Source organism: Magallana gigas, chromosome 1, assembly GCF_963853765.1.
Source record: "Magallana gigas chromosome 1, xbMagGiga1.1, whole genome shotgun sequence".
NCBI classification, from domain to species: domain Eukaryota; kingdom Metazoa; phylum Mollusca; class Bivalvia; order Ostreida; family Ostreidae; genus Magallana; species Magallana gigas.
The window spans coordinates 9,145,194-9,167,054 of record NC_088853.1 but is presented as its reverse complement, the minus strand read 5'-3'; the positions used below and the strand labels follow the sequence as shown (position 1 = coordinate 9,167,054).

The following is a 21,861-nucleotide window of genomic DNA, read 5'->3' as shown; positions in this document are numbered from 1 at the left end:
TTTAACTTAAGTTTTGTGTTTAATGTTTTGTTCTATTCTTTTTCAACGTTTACATTTATATAATGTTCATGTAGACGAGAGCAGACCGTCACGTGACGATTTTCAACTACACCGCGCCCTCATATCAAGAAGCACCCGATCCTCTCAGTCTGGTTCTATTTCATCGTCACGTGATGAAAGCCACTGCTAACACAGCTGGAAGGTACACAGTGGTACACTGCAGGTAACTATTTGGGAAGTACAAATCATAACATGATAAGATCTTATACCTCCATAATTATTATCATGACCATACATGTAACCAAACCTATTTAGGTATGATACTATTTTTTCTTCTATCGTACGTTTAACATTTTTTTCGATAAAATCATATAAAATATGCAATAAAATACAATATGCAGACGCAATGTTACATAAGCTTTTAAATCTTATACATTGCCATGAGTTAATGAGCTTGTTATCATATTTTGGTACCGTAATATATTAACTTTATTTTTTTTTATGAATATAATTTACTTTCGTAGCTCGGGAGTAGGTAGAACTGGGACCTACATTGCGTTAGATGCCCTCTACCGAGAAGGGGAGAAAACTGGTAAAATCAACGTCCCGATGTACGTAAGAACAATGAGGAAGGACCGGATGAACATGATTCACAGTGATGTAAGATGATAAATAACCTCAAGAAAATATCTAATCAAAGTGTGTTCTGTTATCTTATTTAAAATAACAAAGTGAAAATACAAAAAAATACTTTGAGCTACCTTTAATATTTACTTGCTTTTAGACATTTCTCCAGCTAACAGGTGCCGATAGAAGAAAACGGCCGAATCAAGTATATGCGTATGCTGTGAATGTGGTATAGAATATGATCCCACACAAGTTGCTTTTGATTTTAAAAACTGCGTTGTCAACTTCTTTCTTTTCGACTTTAAAAAACATATTTAAAACGGCTGAGTAGTCAATATGACTTTATTTTTTATCTTCGCTCGGGTAGAATGTTATATGATACATTAATATATAATGGTTTAACCTTTCCTAACCAATCATATGATACTGTAGCGTGCAACCCTATTGAATATGAAATATGGAAGCGGATAGGTACCCTCAGTTATCTTTCTGAGGACTAGTAGTTAAATATTCAATATATACATATACTGATTATAAAAACAAATCGACTGCCTGTCGTAGAATCAAGTATGTACAGGTATATATGCGCTGGCTCTAATATACAGGTTAGGCTCTTATGGCTCCGGCTCTTATAGCACGGCTCTTATGGGTCCGGCTCTTTCAGCGCGGCTCCTGCTCTTCGTGGCTCCTGCTCTTCGTAGCTCCGGCTCTTACAGCACGGTAATTATTGTTTATAAATTAAATAGAAAAAAGTATATACACAAAGTCAGGAAAGACTTGTTCAGTCACGTCTAGACTTCGTATATAAAAAAAAAACAAACAAAACACAATTTTATTCTAAAGACAGTTACCTAATTATTTTCCAACCTTCCTGTAGCGCAGCTTTAGCATCGACTGACTTAACGCGCGAAACACTTCCTTATATAACCTTTTCAAACAACGCCACCTGGCGGACAAAAACTAACTAGAAAAATTATTAGAGGCAGAACGACAATTTCCGGATTGTCACATTACCCACGCCTCAAAACCATGCGACCCCGCATGTAAGTAATAATAAAAAAAAATACCCAAACATTTCTCTAATATCTTTAATAGTTTCAATAACGATAACTTTAACTATTGATTCAGGAGAGCTTCTTGCTTCCTGTACAACAATGTTTTAACAATTGTTTGTTAACTCTGGGCAGAAGTTTTCTCTTTGAATTACTCTTCTTCGATCATGACAATGTGCTCGATCTCCTTGTCTCCTTCCTTCCACTTGGTGATTGTCCACTCAACTCTTCGTACTTTCTTCTCTGTCTGCGTTGCCGAAGTACTGAATAAACTTGAAGGTCTGCAAATCTTCGGGCGTGCGGGAACCCCAGAAGAAGATACAAATGGTTCTTTACGCTTTGGAGCGAAAATTGGTAATGGCACAGTAGGTTTTCTATAGATCCTTCCAATATGTACTTCTTCCTGATCTTTCTCTTTGTACTGAACTTCTTTCTCACTTTCTGTCTCGGAGACATAACCAATAATGTTGTGAAGATTGCCAGGGTCTGCTTCTTTCCATTCACTGTCCGAATCTTCTTCATCCACATCTGTTTCTTTTCTTTTCTCTTCATCTACAACCACGACGCTTTTCATCGTCTGATCCTGCTTATCTGTAGTGGTAGTGGATATTGCTTTCGGGGAAACTTGCTGGTCCAGCTCAGCATGCCTTTTCTTATGTCTTGTAAGGTTCCCCATCTTGTTCGTGGCAAATTCACAATCTTGTCGATCACAACTATATCTCTTATTGAGCTGCTTTAACCCACATTCTGTAATGTGCTTTGTGATTTCATCCATATCAAAACTCTTAAACTTGCACATTGGACATTTCCGCTCCTTTCTGGGAGTTGTCTTCATTTGTGGCATTGTCTTTCTGGAAAGACATAAAAAAAAATCGTCAAATATCAGTTTTCTCAAAGATGTATTTAAACGTGCAAAATAAAATCATACTAACTAAACATATCATTTTGGAAGTTAGACATTTTTTTCTACAATTCAACTACATAATCAGACAGATACTTGGGTCTTCGATGCTCCCTAAACCTATCTGACAATCTCTCACAGTCTTCACTCTTGAGCTCATCGAGCTCTGCAGTATCATTTTGATCATCAGCTGCTATAGGATTGGAAGAGCTCGTCTCCTCATCCTGAAAGGACTGGGCTCTTTTTGGCCTCATTCGGTCAACGTGAATGACTTGCGGTTTTCCGTATGGACCACAGTTTACCCTATAGCTTACATCTGATAACTTATCTTTCACGCGATATGGCCCTTTCCAAAATTGAGTCAATTTTGGAGATTTTCCGACTGCATATCTAGGGAAGTATACATACACTTCATCTCCTTGTGAAAACGTATTCCAACTTAACTTTGTATCATGGAAACTTTTCTGTCTCAACATGGAGCCAAATGAATTTTCTCTCACAAAGGTATGTGCCATTTCCATCTTCTCTTTGAGATCCCAAACCCATTGTTGTAATGGAATATCTTTGATCTGGGACGGCATTTCAAATGCAATATCCAGAGGTGTCCGAACCTCTCTTCCAAACATTAGATAATTGGGGCTAAATCCAGTGGATTCCTGTTCCACCGATCTATATGCCATTAAGACATATGGTAGTAACTCATCCCAGTCTGACTGATGTTCATCCACCAATGACCTCAGCATGGTTATCAAGGTTTTGTTAAACCTTTCAACAAGTCCGTCACATTGAGGGTGATATGGACTTGTTCTTGTCTTCTTGATATTCAACACTTTGCACATCTCTGTGAATATGTTTCCCTCAAATTGTTTTCCCTGATCAGAATGCAAAGAGCTCGGAATTCCAAATCTTGTCAGAACTTCTCGAACTAACAGTCTAGCAATGGTAACAGTCTCCATATTTGGCATAGCAAAGGCTTCTACCCACTTTGTAAAATAGTCACAAATTACCAGTATGTACCGGTTACCATTCTCGGTTCTTGGTAATTCCCCCACTATGTCCAAAGCAATTCTCTCCATTGGAATACCTGCACCTAAAGTTTTCATAGGAGCTCTTTTGGTTTTTGTTGAACTTTTTGATTTAGTGCATATCTCACAACCTCTTATGTAGTGTCTTACATCTTTCTGTAATCCGGGCCAGTAGTATTGCTGTCTTATCTTACTTAAGGTTTTCCTGACTCCCAAATGACCTGCTGTTTTATGGTCATGAGAGTATTCCAGAATCTGACGTCGTGCTTTAAATGGAACGACTGCTTGGAAACTTGTTCCCTTCTCATCTTTCCATTTTCTATACAGTAATTCATCTTGAACCTGTAGAATATCTCTTTGTGCCCAAAGAGCTTTTGTCATTACCCCTCCATAACTTAGCTCTGTTTGACTGGGTTTTATATTTTCAAGGAGCCATTTCTTTACAAGACATATCTCCTTGTCTTCCTTTTGAAGATCTGCAAGGGAAATGTCATCAACTCCTGTTTCGTTGTGGACGTTATCTGTTTCCTTACTTCTAGTCTCAATACCACATACATGATGTGTTGTTACTGAGAATGATTCTTTTAACTTCTCCATCTCCCAGTTTGGATTGTACTTGCATTTATTACATGGACGGCGACTGAGTGCATCTGCATTTCGATGCTGAGAGCCAGAACGATGTTCTATAGTCATATCATACATGCTTAGAATTTCCAGCCAACGTGCCAACTGACCTTCTGGTTGCTTAACGTTTAGGAGCCATCTAAGCGAACCATGATCTGTACGAATGAGAAACTTTCTTCCATACAGATAATGTCTAAAATATTTGACAAAGGAAATAACTGCTAATAATTCCTTCTTTGTCACACAGTACTTCCGCTCCGATTTGGATAATGTTCGGCTCGCATATGCAATAACTTTCTCAGCTCCTCCTTGATTTTGCGAAAGCACAGCTCCTATGGCTGAATCACTCGCATCTGTATCCAGAATAAAAGGTTCATTAAAATCTGGAAATGTAAGTATTGGAGCACTTGTCAATGCCAATTTTAACTTGTCAAATGCCACTTGGCATTCATCCGTCCATTTGAACTTGACATCTTTGTTTGTCAATTTATGTAGAGGTTTTGCTATTAAACCAAAATCCTTTACAAATCTCCGGTAAGAACTACATAACCCTAGGAAAGCTCTAACCTCTTTGACTGTAGTTGGCTCAATCCATTCCTTAATTGTGTCTATTTTCTTAGGATCAGTTGCAACTCCTGACTGTGAAATGACATGACCTAAATAATCCACTTTATGTCCATACAAAGTACATTTCGTTGGCTTTAACTTAAGACCAGCTGAAAACAACCGATTAAAAACTTTCTGCAGATTTTCGGTCATTTCATCGAAAGTTTTACTGAACACAATTATATCATCTAGATATATCAGGCATGTTTCCCATTGGAGACCACACAAAACTGTCTCCATCAAACGTTCGAAGGTCGCAGGAGCGTTACAAAGCCCGAATGGCATGACCTTGAACTGATAGAGTCCTTTCTTTGTGATAAATGCCGTTTTAGGTCTATCTTTGGGATCAACTTCAACCTGCCAGTATCCAGAGGAAAGATCTAATGTTGAGAACCAACGAGCACCTGAAAGATGATCCAAGGTCTCGTCGATTCTTGGTAATGGATATGCATCCTTGATCGTGGCATCGTTGAGTCTCCTGTAATCAACGCAGAAACGAAAGCTTCCGTCTTTCTTACGAACAAGAATCACACCGGAGGCCCAAGGGCTTGATGACTTTTCTATCACATCTTCCTTTAGCATATCGTCTATTTGTTGATCTATGTGATCTTTCCAGTGCACTGGGGTTCTTCTTAATGACTGGCGTATAGGTATCCGAGAACCTGTGTTAATAGAATGTTTCACAATATTTGTCCTACCAAAATCCTTGTCGTCTTTTGAGAATAACCCAGAATTGCGCAACAGTAGAGATTTTAACGCTTCTTTTTGTTTCGCATTTAGTGTACTGCTAGACCTATTAAACAAATCTTGCAGAGCTGGATTAAGTTGTTTTGCTTTCTCCTTACTGATGTCTGTATGTCCTTCTATCACGTCATCTACCGGAGAAAGATTTGCAACAACAGTGCCACTGTGTATAACTTGTACCTGCGAACTTAAATTCATGAGCCTCACAGGTACAACGTCATTATTAGAAACAAGAATTTTCCCTACTAGTCCCTTTTCTGACTTTAAGAACTCATCATCACCTTCAATTATGCTTGCACCTTCTGGCAAACTTTCTTTGTCTGGTATGCAAACATTGCAGTTTGTGACAATTTCTGACCTTGGTGGTATGTGAATGGTGTCTGCCATGCTAACTCGAAAACATCCTATGTGGCCCTTCCGTATCATAGAAATAGAGTTATCCCTAATCTTCAGGATATGTTTCGTCACATCTACAACACCATTAAACTTGAGCAAAAAGTCCAAACCCAAGATAGCATCCACAGATATGTCTACAACAGCAACAGTTGAATCGTATATCAGCTTATCAATGGTTATTGGCAAATCCAGCTTTCCATAGACCTTAAGCGGCTCGCTGTTGGCTGATAGCACAGGGTGTCCTACTTTTTCCAAGGAATTCAAAGTAGCAGTTTTACTAGATATTTTATCAAATATTTCTTTTCTCAGCACCGATAGAGTGGCTCCCGTATCAACTAGCATACATATACCCAGACCACAGATAGATGCCTCGATAAACATCCCAGCATCTCCTACAACTCCTACTTTGTTGGAAGAGTTTGATGGATTAACCTTCTGTGTTCGGTCTTGCTTTTCGTTAGAAAACGCTCTTCGAGACGAGTTTTCATTTTTCTTCGAGCGGCACTCTTTCTTAATGTGACCTTTATTTCCACAGTTATGGCATATGGCAGATTTTTTCCAATCCACATTTGAAAATCTCTTCTCCGATTTTCCCTTTAGCTCCTTCAACTCCTTCATAATAATCTCCATTGATTTCTGAAGATCTAATATTGATGCATTTACATCATTCAGCTCTGATGTAACTTTTACGTCTGGAGAATTGTCTTGTCCCATTGCTCTTACTGAAGGAGTTACTGCTCCTAGTCTCTGCTCAGCCTTAAGGAATGCTTCTAGCTCAATGGCATGTCTAACTGCTTCGTTAAGGTTTTTCGGTCTTGCCTGCTTAATCCTTAAACGCATGTCTGATAGGGCAAGAGCATCTATGAAGTGATCTTTAGCCAATGTTTCTTTGACATCTCCCGGTACTGTGGGGTAGGCCAAGTTAACGAGTCGCCGTATATGTTGTCCTAGCTCTGGCAATGACTCTGATGCTTTCTGCCTTCGTTCTCTTAGCTGAGTACGATACAAATCCATCTGATCTGGCGGAGCAAATCTGTCACTTAGAGCAGATACCAGCTCTTTATAATTCATTTCTCTCCCGTCAGACAGATTTCCGAGAACTCCTTGAGCACTGCCTCTCAAAGATACAGAAAGGTACAAACCTTTTTCTGTTTCATCCCATTTACCCAATTTTGCACATGCTTCGAAATGTGACTTGTAATCAAGCCATGATGTTGTTCCGTCGTATGTCGCAGGTTTGATATTTGGAGCATTTTTCCGGCTCGCCGATGGATCAACACAGCTCGTGCCCTGTATATCAGGAAGACGTGGCTCTCTTCTGGTCGGAGAACGTGTTTTTCTTCTAAACGTTATATTTTCCACTGGTGCCCGGGGTGTAACTATTGGAATCTGCCTATCATCTCTGTGTAGATAGGGGCTCAGATCATATTCATCACTTGCAAAAGCGTTGACTGTTTTAGACCCCAATCTGACTGATTTCTTTTTATTTCCACCATTTATACCAGCTCCATCATCTTCTAAGAATTGGGCAGTAGCAATACCTGAATCAGGAGTAATTTGGCTGTGAGGTCTCCTAGTACCAGCAGGGGTAGAATGAGCGCGCTCTTCAATTTCATACGCAGCGATTTGCTGTTCCAGCTCTCTGATTGTTGCGTTTATGTCCTCCAAATCCATGCTCAATCAATCAACACAATTTAAACTACTAGTGATGATCCCACCGCTGCCACCAAAACTTTGTAGCGTGCAACCCTATTGAATATGAAATATGGAAGCGGATAGGTACCCTCAGTTATCTTTCTGAGGACTAGTAGTTAAATATTCAATATATACATATACTGATTATAAAAACAAATCGACTGCCTGTCGTAGAATCAAGTATGTACAGGTATATATGCGCTGGCTCTAATATACAGGTTAGGCTCTTATGGCTCCGGCTCTTATAGCACGGCTCTTATGGGTCCGGCTCTTTCAGCGCGGCTCCTGCTCTTCGTGGCTCCTGCTCTTCGTAGCTCCGGCTCTTACAGCACGGTAATTATTGTTTATAAATTAAATAGAAAAAAAGTATATACACAAAGTCAGGAAAGACTTGTTCAGTCACGTCTAGACTTCGTATATAAAAAAAAAAACAAACAAAACACAATTTTATTCTAAAGACAGTTACCTAATTATTTTCCAACCTTCCTGTAGCGCAGCTTTAGCATCGACTGACTTAACGCGCGAAACACTTCCTTATATAACCTTTTCAAACAACGCCACCTGGCGGACAAAAACTAACTAGAAAAATTATTAGAGGCAGAACGAAAATTTCCGGATTGTCACAATACACTTCCTCTTCTTTATAATATAATGTACATCGTACAATAGGTATTTTTACAGATTTGAAATAGATCATTTTCAAAAGCATAGATGCAAAGTCAAAATTAAGTCAAACAAAAGGTTGGTTATGACAGCAAATACAGGTTTATTAATAAAAAGATTTTTTTCTCTTCAGTCGTTTTGAAAATCCATAGTTTTTAATGTTAGGGTTTTAATATATACGATTCATAATGACAATGTTTACTTTTAATTTCTCATTTTTTAATATGTATATCTTAATAAAACAATTAACAAAACAATTAATAAAACAATTAATAAAGTTATCTTGGTTATCAGCTATCAACAAAAGGTTCTCTTATGCTTATTTTCAGAGCATTTAAACAATAAATAAAACAAAGTAAATTTACTTTATGAAACATTTTAGTTTAATTTTGCTTCCAGGAACAATATAAGCTACTCTACCATGCCCTGATGGAAGCATTCAGTGGTCCATCTAGATGTATGGCTACAGAGAAGTTCGTGGAGGCCTATCAAGAACAAACATGTCATGCAAATTGCAGAGATGTGGTGCAAAATATTTCCCAGTCTTCTGAGTTTGAGGTGATTGTGACTTGCATTGGAAAAGAAATATAAGATAAAATGTATTCAAATAATGAATTTAGAGGCTTGTTTGCCAGAAATTTGTACGTGTATTTGAATACGAAATCGCTTGAAAATCAAAACTTTACAAATTATGTATTATTTAAAGAAAAGAGTAAAAGTAACAACTCATTACAGGAGTTACAGTCCCTGAGAAAGGAGTATACACAACAAGATCACATATCTGGTCGTGCACAGATACCGGCTTACTACACACAAAGTGTATTACCAGGTAACACAGCATCTTATTGTGGCTATATAAACAACATATTGTATCAGTTAAAATATATAAAACTGAAAATGAAAACTCGAAATGAAGTGAAAAAATCGTGAGTTTTAATTGCATGAACTGAATATGCATCATAAGGTGATATATCGTGACAATTCATTATCTTCAAGGAAAACATTTCCCTTTTCTTTTATTTTTAGTTGAGAAGTTCATGTGTTGTCTGTTCTACATAAAGGGATACAACAGCTACTACAATGCTGTACTTATTCAGGTTAAAAGAAAAAGGAACATGCCATGCCATTATCAAATTTGCTATCATGCAAACAGGAATTTTTCTTTAAAAAGTTTCATTAAACACGATGACATGAATCAAAACATTAATAAATATCTGTGTTTCGGAAACAATTGTAATTTACATAATACGTGTTTTCTGTATACGTTTAAGATATAGGCCTTGATACAAAAAAAACACTCACAAAGACACTGATGCTGTAATCAGTTGTAGTTTAAAAGTGGGGTACATCAATATAAATAAACGCTCTTCATATTTGTATCTAACATATGAATCAGTTTTAAAATTTTCATTATTCTATAACATTTCAATATGTGAAAAAATGACAATAACAAACCGTCAATGATTTCTACATTCTAAATGATTTCTAATTATGCTTATAAAACTAATACCTTTAAACCCATACGTGTTTCAAGTGCAGGACCCGCCAAAGTGTTTCCTCTGCTCCTGTCTTGTATTTTTTTTGGACTTTTGATCTAAACATTTTTCCTTATCACTACATGTCACCTGTATCTGACGCCATAGTTTACACACTTTTTTTAAATAAAAAAAATATGTGTTTGTTCACTTCGAATAAAAAAAAAGTACATCACAATACAGTCCATGTTTTTTGTGAAATCCATAAAAGAATACAACCCCACAGTGTCAAAAAGAAGACATTTTTATAGTTAGATATTTTAAAATAAAACAAGATAAAGAACACGTTACTTTATGGAGAGGGACTTCCTAGTCATCCATTATAACCTCTACCAGACTTCTTTGTAACTTATACTATATTTGTGTGTTGTATACAGTCCTACCTGGAAATGGACTCTCTGATCAGCGCCCAGTACCCAATACCAGACAACACCGAGGACTTCCTCAGACTGATCTACGACTATTACGCCAGTGTTGTCGTCTTCTTGGGTCCAATTAATGATATAGAATCTGTATGACAAAACATTTGCCTTATTGTCACCTTCATTGTCACTCTATAAAAGAACAAATTGTATACACCCATGTGCTTAATATAGAGTATTTTTTTACTCATATGATCAACATTTTTAGTATTGTCAATATCATTTGTGTAGACACCATCATGGTTTCCAACAGAAAACCGGAGCAAATTAAATGGACTCTACGTCTTTAAGAACATATCGTCAACACAAGCTTCCAACGTCAGAATAACCAACCTCAATATTCAAAAACAGGTTATTGTTTTCATAGTCATGCAAAAGATAACCATTTTAAAAAAATAACAAAACTCAACATTTAATGAACAGAGATGTGTTATGGAGCCAACGTCAATCGATTTTCAATGTCATTTTTAACCAATCTTGACGCGATTTTTTGTGTTTATCTTACATATTGTACAGGGATTCATTGAGACAGATGGATGTATTACTGTAATTGATTGTCCGACATGGGAAGAAGGAAAAGGAACTACTGATAAGAGAGTTCTGCTGGACGTGATTAAAGCAGTGAAAACCGAGAAATCTGACCAAGAGGGATGCATCATAGTACTATCGAGGTGAAATTTGATAATAATGCAACATTCCATAGATTTCTTTCGCATGTAGACATATCTATTATGCAATTATAGAGGAATATTCCAATATTCCGTGATTTCCATGAGAATTTATCTACATTATGGTTTATATCATTCAATTTGTTTTTCTTTTTATAGACAATAACATTAGGTTATTTAAAAATAATTATATCAATTTATATTTCATAACAAATCTCTTTCGACTTTTTTTTGGGGGGAGGGGGGAGGATGTTTAGGGGGATTTCAGCATGTCATGTATATCACAGTTCTTAAATACTAACAAATTCATACACAGAATTTTGGCATTTCATCACACAAAAACTTTCAATGTTATATGTCATTCTTTAAGTGACGGAGCTACACGTTGTGGTCCATTCTGTGTTGTATACAACGTGTTAGAACAGATCTCCGTGGACAGAGAGGTGGACATATTTACTACAACACGACAGCTCCAGGTCAGGAGGCCGGAGTTCGTGTCCACTCTGGTGAGTTAAGCATTAGCTAGGATTGGTTTTTTCAATAGCCATATCCATTTAATCACTATTCAAGGGTTCTACTTAAGCAAATTTAAAGACACAAGATTAGGGTTTTTTTCATGTTCTAAGTTTACATAATCAACGTTCGTTGGGGGATGAACTAAACGATTTAAAGGCTTTTGTTTGATCCTATGTATCCGGATCCGATGTATAATGGAACATAATCATCGCAACGCATGGATACATTGATATCAACACAATAGAGATTAATATCTCAACACCAGCAGAACAATATTTATATTACAATATCTATTTTAATGAATTTTAGGATGAGTACCAGCTTTGTCACGACGCCGTCGCAGAATATCTTATAAACGACAGAGTTATGGAAACTGTTACGTGTAAAGAGAAAAAATGAATAAACACATACTGAGTAATAGATGGCCATGGTGATGAAATATTTTTTTCATATGTTACATTTTCAGTTCATATTTTGTTCAAAAAACATTTGTGCTCTTTGATTTGAGTGGATGACTTTTGTTCCATATAACTATAGAATCGTGAATTTTATTATCAATTTCCTGTCAATAAAGGATATTTTTCGTGTATGTTTGCATCTAGATTATTTGCGTTTATATCAAATGCATAGTTTTGTTTTGCTCAAGATCTATGTATTTTTATTTCTATGAAATTATTTCAAGAACGTGAATTTGATTATTTTATATAATATATTTTGTAAATTTTAACATTGCGTTAACGGTTTTTTTTAGCTTACCTGAATTGTAGGTTCAAATGGGCTATTCGGATGACCTGTTGTCCGTCGTCCGTCTGTCTGTCATGTTAAATCCAGCTGGATCAATACTAGGGCCTCAGAAGAGGTTCAAAGTTTGACATATAAATGCAAAAAGAAAATGTTTAAAATCTTCTTCTCAAGAACTGCAATGCATCAGTGTGTAATATAAATATGCATGCATCATATATCATAGTTACATGTAAAGTGTATATTCTAAATTGTTATAAGAGTTTAAAGCTTAACATAGAATGTTTATGAATTTTCTTTTCCAGAACTATGGTCTGTCCCAAGATATTAGTGCTGCACATTTGACGATTTCAAATAAAATACACATACCTGTGAAAAAGTGCAAGACAACCAGAAAAATAGCTAAGATAACTTCATTAACGCGTTATCATTTTTCACTTGAAAAAATTCACAGAAACAAAACTTGATTACTTATGGAGATTTATAATGAGAGATGTTGACATATTTTTTCCATTCGAAGGACACTAAGAATACAACGCATATAATTTAGCAACGTTATTATCCGGGACTGCTGCAATACAAAATAAACGTAGATATTACCTTTTTAGTCGTCTATTGAAACCTGATGCCTCAATGTACCTTATATTGTAAACACATGCATTAAAGGGACACAATTGATACAAAAATCACATGCAAGGGTAATTATTCCTCTAACTAAGCCAAGTAGCCGTGACACTTACTGAGGACGTGTTCTGAAGAGTGCAACTAAAACCATTAGCTTACGTTAACTTATTTTCTGCTGACCTTCCATTTCAGTTAGAGCATATGCAAGTTTTTGACATTTATAGAAACACAATTGTACAATTCAAAACTTTGTGTCAGGCACTTGTTAACACTGCTGAAAAAGTGTATTTAGTAAACGTTTAACTTGTTAACACTGCCTTGACTTTCGCAAAATGCTCTGTGGTATATCTGATTAACGACAAATCCCCGGATGTTAGTTGTAGCAAGACTTAATTGAATTCTGAAAAATGTATATATCAGAAACTGGCAACTACTTTTATCTTAAAATCTTTAGAATTGTCGTTAATGACTTTTATCTCTTAAATAGTAAATGCATAAGATCAACAAAAACAAGGTTTTAATGGCGTCTTATTTGGGCTTAAATTTGACCATGATTGATAATAGCATATCCATGTATCATATACTTATTTTAAACAAAACAAAGCATCTTTTTTATATATGGCTTGTTTAAATAGAAATTATATTCATCCTTTTTGTCATTCAAACATTCATTCAATCTAAATGACTTTTGTTATTCAATTTGTATTTGTAATATGAATCATTGACTACTTATCACTAAAGCCAGAACAAGTGAAGGCTTTATAATGTTGTTAAAATCAATACTGCCTGCATTTACCGAATTCATGAGAAATGAACAATGTTAAAGGTCAAACATTGATACAGCTATCAAACAGACATTTCATCATTCTTTATTTCAATAAAATGACATCGTGAACATGATGCACTAATAACGCAAAATGTCTGAAATGAAATGATGTATGTATACAAGACAGTGTACACGATATGCAAAACAATAGATACAACTAAAATAAATATTGATGTAAAATAAAATGGTTGTAAATATTTATAAAATGTTTTAAAAAGAGTAGTCAACGCCTTTTAATCTGAATAGAGAAGGAACCCGGCAAAACTATTAGCAAAGCTGGACAGCATGACACCAGGGGGCGGATCCCGGCTCTTGTGGGCGCGGACCCAAACCTCGTCCCCTTGGTTCAAATGTACGACCACCATGTTACTTCCATTTACACTGAAGTTAGGATCCGCGCCCGAGTACGCGCATGCGGATCTGGTCTCTCCGTTGATGGTTAGATCCACGCCTAACCTCATGTGAGGGCGGGTCAGGATGTTGAAGAAGAAGACGTAAGTCCCGGATACTTGAGCTTTGAATTTCCCGGTGGTCGGGTCGTAAGCCCCGCCCATATTGTACTCCACTAGATCGAACACGATCGTCTGGTTCCGCTTGACGTCAGACATGGCGCCCTCTAGGCTGATCTGTGACGTAAAAGCCACACGTGGTGTATCTAACGTACGAAAATAAAACCAAAATTGAGATTTCATTGCTATAAATACTATGTTTTTTCTGATTTAAAAACCCCTGGAATATATAATTATTCTTGGTAATAACTAAACTTAAATATTGATCATACCCTGGCAGGTTATACCAGCTTTAAAAAAAAAAGTAAAAATCCTGGTGAGTAATTCAAAGCTTGCTAAAATACTGCACTATATATCACAAAGCTACTAGCTGCGTTCATAGTTCATAATTACACTGTACGTCCACCAAGTAGGATTCCCTTTACTTCTTACGGAAACGGGAATTAATTGAAATTCATAGCTCTGTAGAAACAAACAGGAATTAAATCTCGCGTCCCGTTTTTTGACTGGTAAAAACCTTTATAAACTTAAGAAAAATCCCGGATTGCACCAAAAATCATGATGATGTCAGACTCAAGTCCCCATAGAAGACGATTCAGTCTTTTCTTTTATTCAGCGTACTGATGTACATCAAGAATAGTTAAAAAAAAATTTCCGGGGGGGGGGTGTGCGACCAATATATTAATTTATTTATAAAAAGCTCTAAATATAAACAATGAAATGATTTTTGATGATTCATGCCGGTTACGAAGGTAGAGGTTATTGTAGAGAAAAAAATTACATAAACAGCTACTAGTAACCGCGGTTTATGCATTTTTTTCTGCAATGTTGCAACATTCATATCCCGCATGGATCAGAAAAAAAACATCTCTTTCGCTGAAATGAATGCAAATATAACAATTTTTGAAAATTCTTTAAAACTCAAATCTAAAAGAAAACAAAGAGTGGTCAACCGATTTTGGTTCTACACTAGGCATCAGTGGATTACACATGCAACTTTAGCAGTTCTAATGTGAAACAGATATGGTACATGTACTTGTAACTCTCAAACACGTTATTTTCGCCGATCTGTTGAGTGTGTGTAGAATTCGTTGAATCGGCGTGGTAATACATGTATATGTAAATTGTAGATGTTGACATTATGAGTCCTGAAAATTACTCCAATTTCAGAAAATTATTAAAGGTAAAAACACACGCGTTTCAAAGTCCAAGCGTGTGGTTAACGTAAAAGAGGTTCCAAACTGTAATGTTTACTTATAAAAATAAATTATACAGATTTTCAATGATGATGTAATATTTCCTTTTCGAAATAAGATTTGGATGCGTTAAAATGTATGATACACCATTCTTCAGGAACCATGGAAGGATTATTTTGATGTCACATTATTTTAGTCTTCTTAAAATAATGTAACTGAATACATCTTCTTATTATCACTGACCCTAAAAGCCATAAAAAATTGGGCCCTATTTACATTCTCAACAGTCAAAAATATGAAGGCAGAGCAAAATGTGTAAAGGAAAACGTTATATTACTTCAGTAAGAGTTATGTAATTAATTACATCTTATTAATACAGATACGGGGCGTTCTGCCCTAAGTTGACAATGCATTTTTCACAACAAGATAAACTTTTTCTTATTTGCATAAAATGTGTAAACGTGATTTAATTACTACCTTAATTATAGTCCTTAGTCGCTATAAACAGTCCCTTAGTCTCGCGTTGGTTTGTAATTTATGCTGAGGTTTAAATTAGTATAGGGAATAGTAAGTATTTAAGGATTATATATTATTATTATGATTGTTTTATATCTATGTACTTATGAAAACTTAGGTGTGTGTGGAAATAGTTATTGTGGCAAGCTAGGGAAAATAAGTCAGAAAATATACTTAGCATCAAAAATTACCAATTCAGTAAAATCCAGTCGAAATGAAGATAAAAAAAAAACTTTCTGTTTTTTTTTTCTAAAAAAAGTGTTGTAATCTGTAGGTGAATTAATCAAATGGATACTCAATGACATTACTTAGTCATCTGTTATTAGTTTAATTTTATTTAAGTTTCATCGTCAATTTACAGGTACACGAATGTCATTCTATTATTTTACTTCCCATACTTTCGACTCCGCACAGTACATATAAAACTTTCTTTAATTTCTCATAATTTAGAGATTTGCATTGTAGAAAAGCAGGAAACCTGACACACTTTTTTTCTTTTCCAGAAAATTAATTCTTTGTCCCTCTCTGCTCTGTAAGCGATCCCCATTTGTCACACCTTGACACACAATTACATATTTACAAGTCAATTAACAACAATGTCGACAGGTGTTCCTTCTTCTAATTTGTTCTCCTGCCAAAAGCTGGAATTAAATCGACTTCATCTCCTTGATCAGGTATTAAAACTTTCACAAAAAAAGAAAGGTGATAAATTTTCTCCGTAAAGTCTGCACTATTTACTTCTATATCTGAATAAGCAGGTGCCGAAAGCATTTGTTTACAGGAAAATTAAAAATAAAAAAATAAAAAATTCTGAAGTTTTGGAATATATCAAAGATGTGATTCGTGTCGTCGTACCGTACGATTGTTGTACCACATTTAAGTGCCTTTGTGTAGGTGGAGGGGGTAAAAAGGGGGGGGGGGTCATTGTACAAGGAGGTTTTTTTATCATTAAAACATTGTTACGATCAGTTACGGAATTAATGTAACACTGTCATTCTGTTATATACACAGGGAGTGTTCTAGGCTATGAAAATGTAATATCAAAAGTACAAACCTTGTGTATGCGTTCATATTCTCGCTGCAATGTTCTCCGATAGTTTGTTATACAAACTGTAGTGTTAGTTCCAACGCCACGTGCTATTTAAGCATTGAAAGTCTCATAACTGCAGCGGTGTGTGCATTCAAATTTGTATGCACACACCGCTGCAGTTATGAGACTATATCTTTCAAAAAATAATGATTTACTCTTATATTTACATTTTGTTCAACTTCTTGCCTTGTCTGCAAATGTGATTTATACGCAAAATTTCTGTTTTATACTATGGGTAAGTTCAAATTAATGGAAGAGCCACTGTAACAGCCACAGCGTGAACTTTGATTCTCGCTTGTGACGTTGCATTTTACAGCGTTCAACGTTTGTGACGTCATAATGAAACTAGTCATTCTAACCTTTGAGTACCCTGTGTGTGTTACAGTCTTATAACTGCAGTGTCTTTTCACACACTTTACATGCAAAAAATATTTGGAATATAAATATATGGCAGTGTACTGTTGCATCACGTTATATTTCCTCTGCATATGCATTTCTACTGAACGAAATGGGGTATTGTAGTGTTTAAGTGTTTAAGCGTTGTGCGTTTTTTTTGCTATTGATAATAATGTTCTGTATTAGTTTGTGTTCTACTTACTTGCGTTCCTCGGCAGCGCCACCTGTGTGGTGGTAGGGCGTGGTCTGACATCTCCCACGCTCTCTTTCTGCTTCTGTAGGGACTTCACGTTGTGACTCAGCTGATCTATTGCGTCATCAAGCAGGCCGTTCCCTCGTTCTATTGACGTCACGTTATGCATCAGGTTCTCAATGACGCCGCTCAGTGCGTCAAATCGCTGCTGAATGGTTGTGACGTTGTTCTCAATTCCAGTCAATGAGTCGGCGAGCTTCTTGCTTCGGTCGTCGTAAACGAAAAGAGAGTTTTTAAGGTCGAAGAGTTCTTCGTCGAATTTGTTGCTCTGTCTGTAGACGGAGAGGAGTTTCTGTGAGATGTGATCAACCTTGTCATCCGTGTTTCTGTTCTTCTCGCTGAGTGACGTCACATTCTCTTTGAGGTTCCTGACTTCACCTCTGAGAATATTTTCCTCTTCGTTCAGCTGTGTGACGTTATGAAAGATCTTAAATAGCGCCTGTTCGAGTTTCTCGTCCTTCTCCCTTAATGACGTCAGATTGTTCGTCAGCCTGAAAATAACCACCGCCATTCCCTCGCTGCTATCTTTCTGAGAGATGAGATATTTTCTCATTTTGAAGATATCGCTCTCAATGGCGTTCTGGACATCTTTGACAATGGAGACGTTTCTCTTTATGTTCCTCAGAGAGTCGTCATGACGTTCACTGTCCAGTTGGAGTGACGTCACGTTACTTTCCATCCCGGTGATGGTGTCTGTTAGTGTTACCGTATTCGTTTGCAGAAACATCATATCGTTCGTAAGTCTCAAAACGATTTCTCCCAGGTCCGCGCTACTCTTCTGCACTAAACTCAGATCGCCTTGCATTTCGGAAATAACTGTGGTCATTCCTTTAGTACTTGAATCAAATGACGTCATATCGTCCGTCATGTTAATAATACCTGATTCTAATTTGTCGCTTCTTCTTTGCAAGGTTTGCACTTTTTGGTTAAGATATAACAGATTGTTGTCATGCTTGGTTTGATTGAAAGTTATGGCGTCCACCTCATCTTCTAACTCACTTATAGCGATACTATTGTTGACTCCATGCTCTCTGACGTAATCAAGTTCTTCCTCCAAAAGCGAGTACTTTTCATTGAAATCGTCATTGCTAACCTTGGATAATTTGACCTTGTTGACCTCCTGTTGTAGCTCCTCTATAACGATACTGTTCATACCGTTAGCTGTCTTAATCTCGCCCATCTCTTGTGAAATCGACGACACTTTGTCAACGAAGACCCTGTCATCCACTGTCGACCGCTGTAGCTGCTTCAGATCCACCTGAAGTACTTCTATATCGTTATTCTGACGTGAAATCTCTTTCCTAACGTCTCCTACATCCCTGGCGAGTGACCCAGACTTTTCCTCTGCTTTGTCGTCATTCTGGTCAATCATGTCCTTAAGTCTCTGATTAGATTCAGTCAAGTTCTGTTTCACTTTGTTCAACTCGAAATTCAACTGGGTGTTCAGTTTGGACAGGGCCGCCACCTGTTGCATCAGGAGTTTGATGTCGTCGTTCTGTTGTTTCTGTTCCGTGATCATGGTCGACAGCTCCAGCTGCACGACATTCACGCTGTTCATAATGGTTGTCGTGATCATCGACTCACGCGAAACACGCTGTCTCAGCCTCTCATAATCACTGATGCTGTCGCTCCCCATGGCTGCTGCGTTCAGCGCCAGAGGAAATTCGAAAGTAACGAGAAGTAACACTAGAGTCCACATCGTCTTTAGAATTCACTTAATTTTTTTTCTGATGGAGTAAAATAATTTTTCATGAAAATCCGGAGCAGACGTGGCTCTCGTTCATAATGCAGACGACCAAGTGAGGAATGAAGTCGCGCGCAAGCTGTGAAGAATGCTCGCTTTCATTTTTTATAACTCAGGCTCCAAATTTAGTTTTAATTTTATGCGCGGAAATTTTAAGTTAAATTAGTTTCGTGTTGCAGCGTAATTATTTCAGATGTGTATTGTATTGTTTTCGTTCTATATGGATGGAGAAAATCTTAACTGCAAGTTTAATTAATTAATCTGCTGTCAAAAAGTCTAAAATGTCTCTGTGTAGACTTTTACATAACGTGGGCTTCTTCTCTGTTCGCCTAAAAAAATATGTTTGTTAGTGACATAACTGTCATTGCAGAGAGCGAAGAACATCAGTAGGAAACGTTTTTCGTCTCCTCTATAATATGTTTTAGGTGTATATTTTTTGCATGATAATAGATTATATGACTTTTTGTTGAAAATCAGCTGTACGCTTTAACAGAACTGTGAACTGTAAGCTGGAGATGACATCAGTATACACGTCAGGCTTCCTTCCATGATGAATTCTATGTAGCTTTTTTATGTAAAAATAGATTATGTAGCTTTTTTTTTTAAAAATTCAGCTGTATATATCAGTTTATCAAAACGTGGCCATTTTCTCCATGCGTAAAATACATAAAAAAATAATTGTTGTTTGCTAATGACAGAACTGTCATTTCAGACTGCAGAGGGAATCAGTAAACTGTCCGTGTGACGTCTGTGATACAGTGTACTAGTATGCTCTAGAATATTGAAAAATAGATTACATACAGTAACTTATTTTATTCGTTTTTATTCAATTGGGTACTTTTTACACAACTGTCGTAAATTGAGCAAACCTCGTTAAACATTGTTTCACCAAGTGACGGCAGTAAAAAAAAAATCTGCTTATCTGATAAAAAGGAACTTCTTGTCTTTATGTTCATTATTCATAGGTATGGTGATAGCTATTACTCAGATTATATAGCTATCCTCGGTGAGTGGCAGACTTTTGACTAATACTGCTAATCATACTGTGGTTATACGGTGATTCAGTCTCAAAGATATGTCGTTATCATATATAACTCTCTAAGCTATGGAATATTCATTTGTGGATTTCCGAAAGATAAGAAATATAAAAATCGTAAAAATAGACGGATAAATAGTGAGTGTACTAATAAAGTGTACCGAATTGTCCTTAAATGTCCTGTGTACAGATTTTTTTTCACAATAATATTGTAAATTTGATGATTTCAGGGCTTCCCAACCCTGACATCAAATGTTCAAGTTATCTGAGACAATACAATATCTAAATTAAAAAAAGAAGAAGAATTTTCCATAAATGATTTACAAGAATAGGGTTTCTTTGAACAATAATGATTACATATTGTTTACATGGGTGTCGGAAGCAAATTGAAAATGGGGGGGGGGGGGGGGGGGTGGGGGGTGGGGCAGACTTATCCGCAGAGAAAACAAAGCTTTCATTTATCCAGAATGCTACTGTTTAGTAGTTATTTAGGAACTATTATTTTCCGATTAAAACACTTAGTGCTGATTTCTAGGTTAAAGGTTATTGGCACATGAAAGACAAGCGATGTCAATCATCCGATAAACCACCATATGAACGACCACATAAAGATAGGGACTGAAGATGTTCAATGATTTTTTTTTTTACCCATGTCACATGCAATTTAAAAAATATACATATTTGGGGCCACAAACAGAAATGATAAATCTATTTCCTGAAATAATTTGCCATGGAAATTGATTGTTTGAAGGAATTAAACAAGTACATGTATTTAGTTTGAACTATGTAATGGAAGTATATAAAAGTGATATTTAAGTCAAAATTTTAATAGACCCGCCTAGTTATCGCTTTTAAATGCCAAAGATTAATTAATAAACGGGAAAGAATATGTTAAGATTAATTGCTACACAATATTGAAGTAATCAAAATTTAATGCAAATAAAAAAAAGGGGCTCTTCTCTTCAAACTAAAACAAAGAATTAATAAGAACAGGAAAAAAAAACGCCTTAACTTCCTTGTCTGTCAAGTATTCTTTTTCAAGCGTGCTTATAGGAATTAAAAAAACCCATCACTTGGAAAGAGTCCCTGAGACATATTTGGACACTGTTTAAACAAATAGAAAGGGTTGCACGACTTTAACAAGACACCCCCCCCCCTTCCTCCCTCTCTTTACTTTCCCAAAGAAATCCCCTGCATGACATTATAGATTTTTCTCATAATAAAAATATATGTCATATGCCTATTGATATACTATTATTGGGTAAAGGACGTTTTTTTACGGTGAGAAAAATATATAACGTCAGGTGCCTGTGCCCCCCCCCCTCCCCCCTATTTTTTGTCGTAGCAAACATTTTTCTTTTTACACATACAGTTTAGAAAATTAAATCACCTTGGAATTGCCCTCTTCCATACAAACACTTCATAAGAAATCGTGAATTAGCTATAAGTCTCTCTC

At 36.3% G+C, this 21,861-nt stretch overlaps 2 protein-coding genes across 5 annotated transcripts in view; one reads left to right on the top strand and one right to left on the bottom strand.

Moving 5' to 3' along the window:
* LOC105331440 (receptor-type tyrosine-protein phosphatase epsilon) overlaps window positions 1–14,137 on the top strand; it is a 34,214-nt gene extending 20,077 nt beyond the window's left edge. For 2 of the 4 annotated variants that reach the window (XM_066082395.1, XM_066082388.1), the window contains exons 11-20: window positions 75–223; window positions 525–660; window positions 8,733–8,891; window positions 9,069–9,162; window positions 9,360–9,430; window positions 10,246–10,380; window positions 10,522–10,641; window positions 10,807–10,961; window positions 11,329–11,464; window positions 11,784–14,137. In XM_066082395.1, the coding sequence (XP_065938467.1) occupies window positions 75–223; window positions 525–660; window positions 8,733–8,891; window positions 9,069–9,162; window positions 9,360–9,430; window positions 10,246–10,380; window positions 10,522–10,641; window positions 10,807–10,961; window positions 11,329–11,464; window positions 11,784–11,873 (1,245 nt within the window). In that variant the 3' untranslated portion in view covers window positions 11,874–14,137. The remainder of the gene's footprint in view (window positions 1–74; window positions 224–524; window positions 661–8,732; window positions 8,892–9,068; window positions 9,163–9,359; window positions 9,431–10,245; window positions 10,381–10,521; window positions 10,642–10,806; window positions 10,962–11,328; window positions 11,465–11,783) is intronic. The other 2 variants (XM_066082401.1, XM_066082407.1) reach the window with 2 other exon arrangements.
* Window positions 13,694–19,467, bottom strand: LOC117688102 (putative leucine-rich repeat-containing protein DDB_G0290503). Its single transcript, XM_034465820.2, has 2 exons — window positions 17,575–19,467; window positions 13,694–14,320 (listed from the first exon to the last, which is right to left on the bottom strand). Exons 1-2 carry the CDS (start codon window positions 19,322–19,324, stop codon window positions 13,899–13,901), a joined length of 2,172 nt encoding a protein of 723 aa, XP_034321711.2. The 5' UTR covers window positions 19,325–19,467; the 3' UTR covers window positions 13,694–13,898.
* Window positions 19,468–21,861: the final 2,394 nt, after the last annotated feature.

Bases quoted from the DNA above. Each gene is read 5' to 3' on its own strand.
- LOC117688102 (XM_034465820.2), bottom strand. From the start codon at position 19,324: ATGTGGACTCTAGTGTTACTTCTCGTTACTTTCGAATTTCCTCTGGCG. The intron at 14,321-17,574 runs GTAAGTAGAACA...TTCGTACGTTAG, and splicing joins GGCGCTGCCGAGGAACGCAA to ATACACCACGTGTGGCTTTT.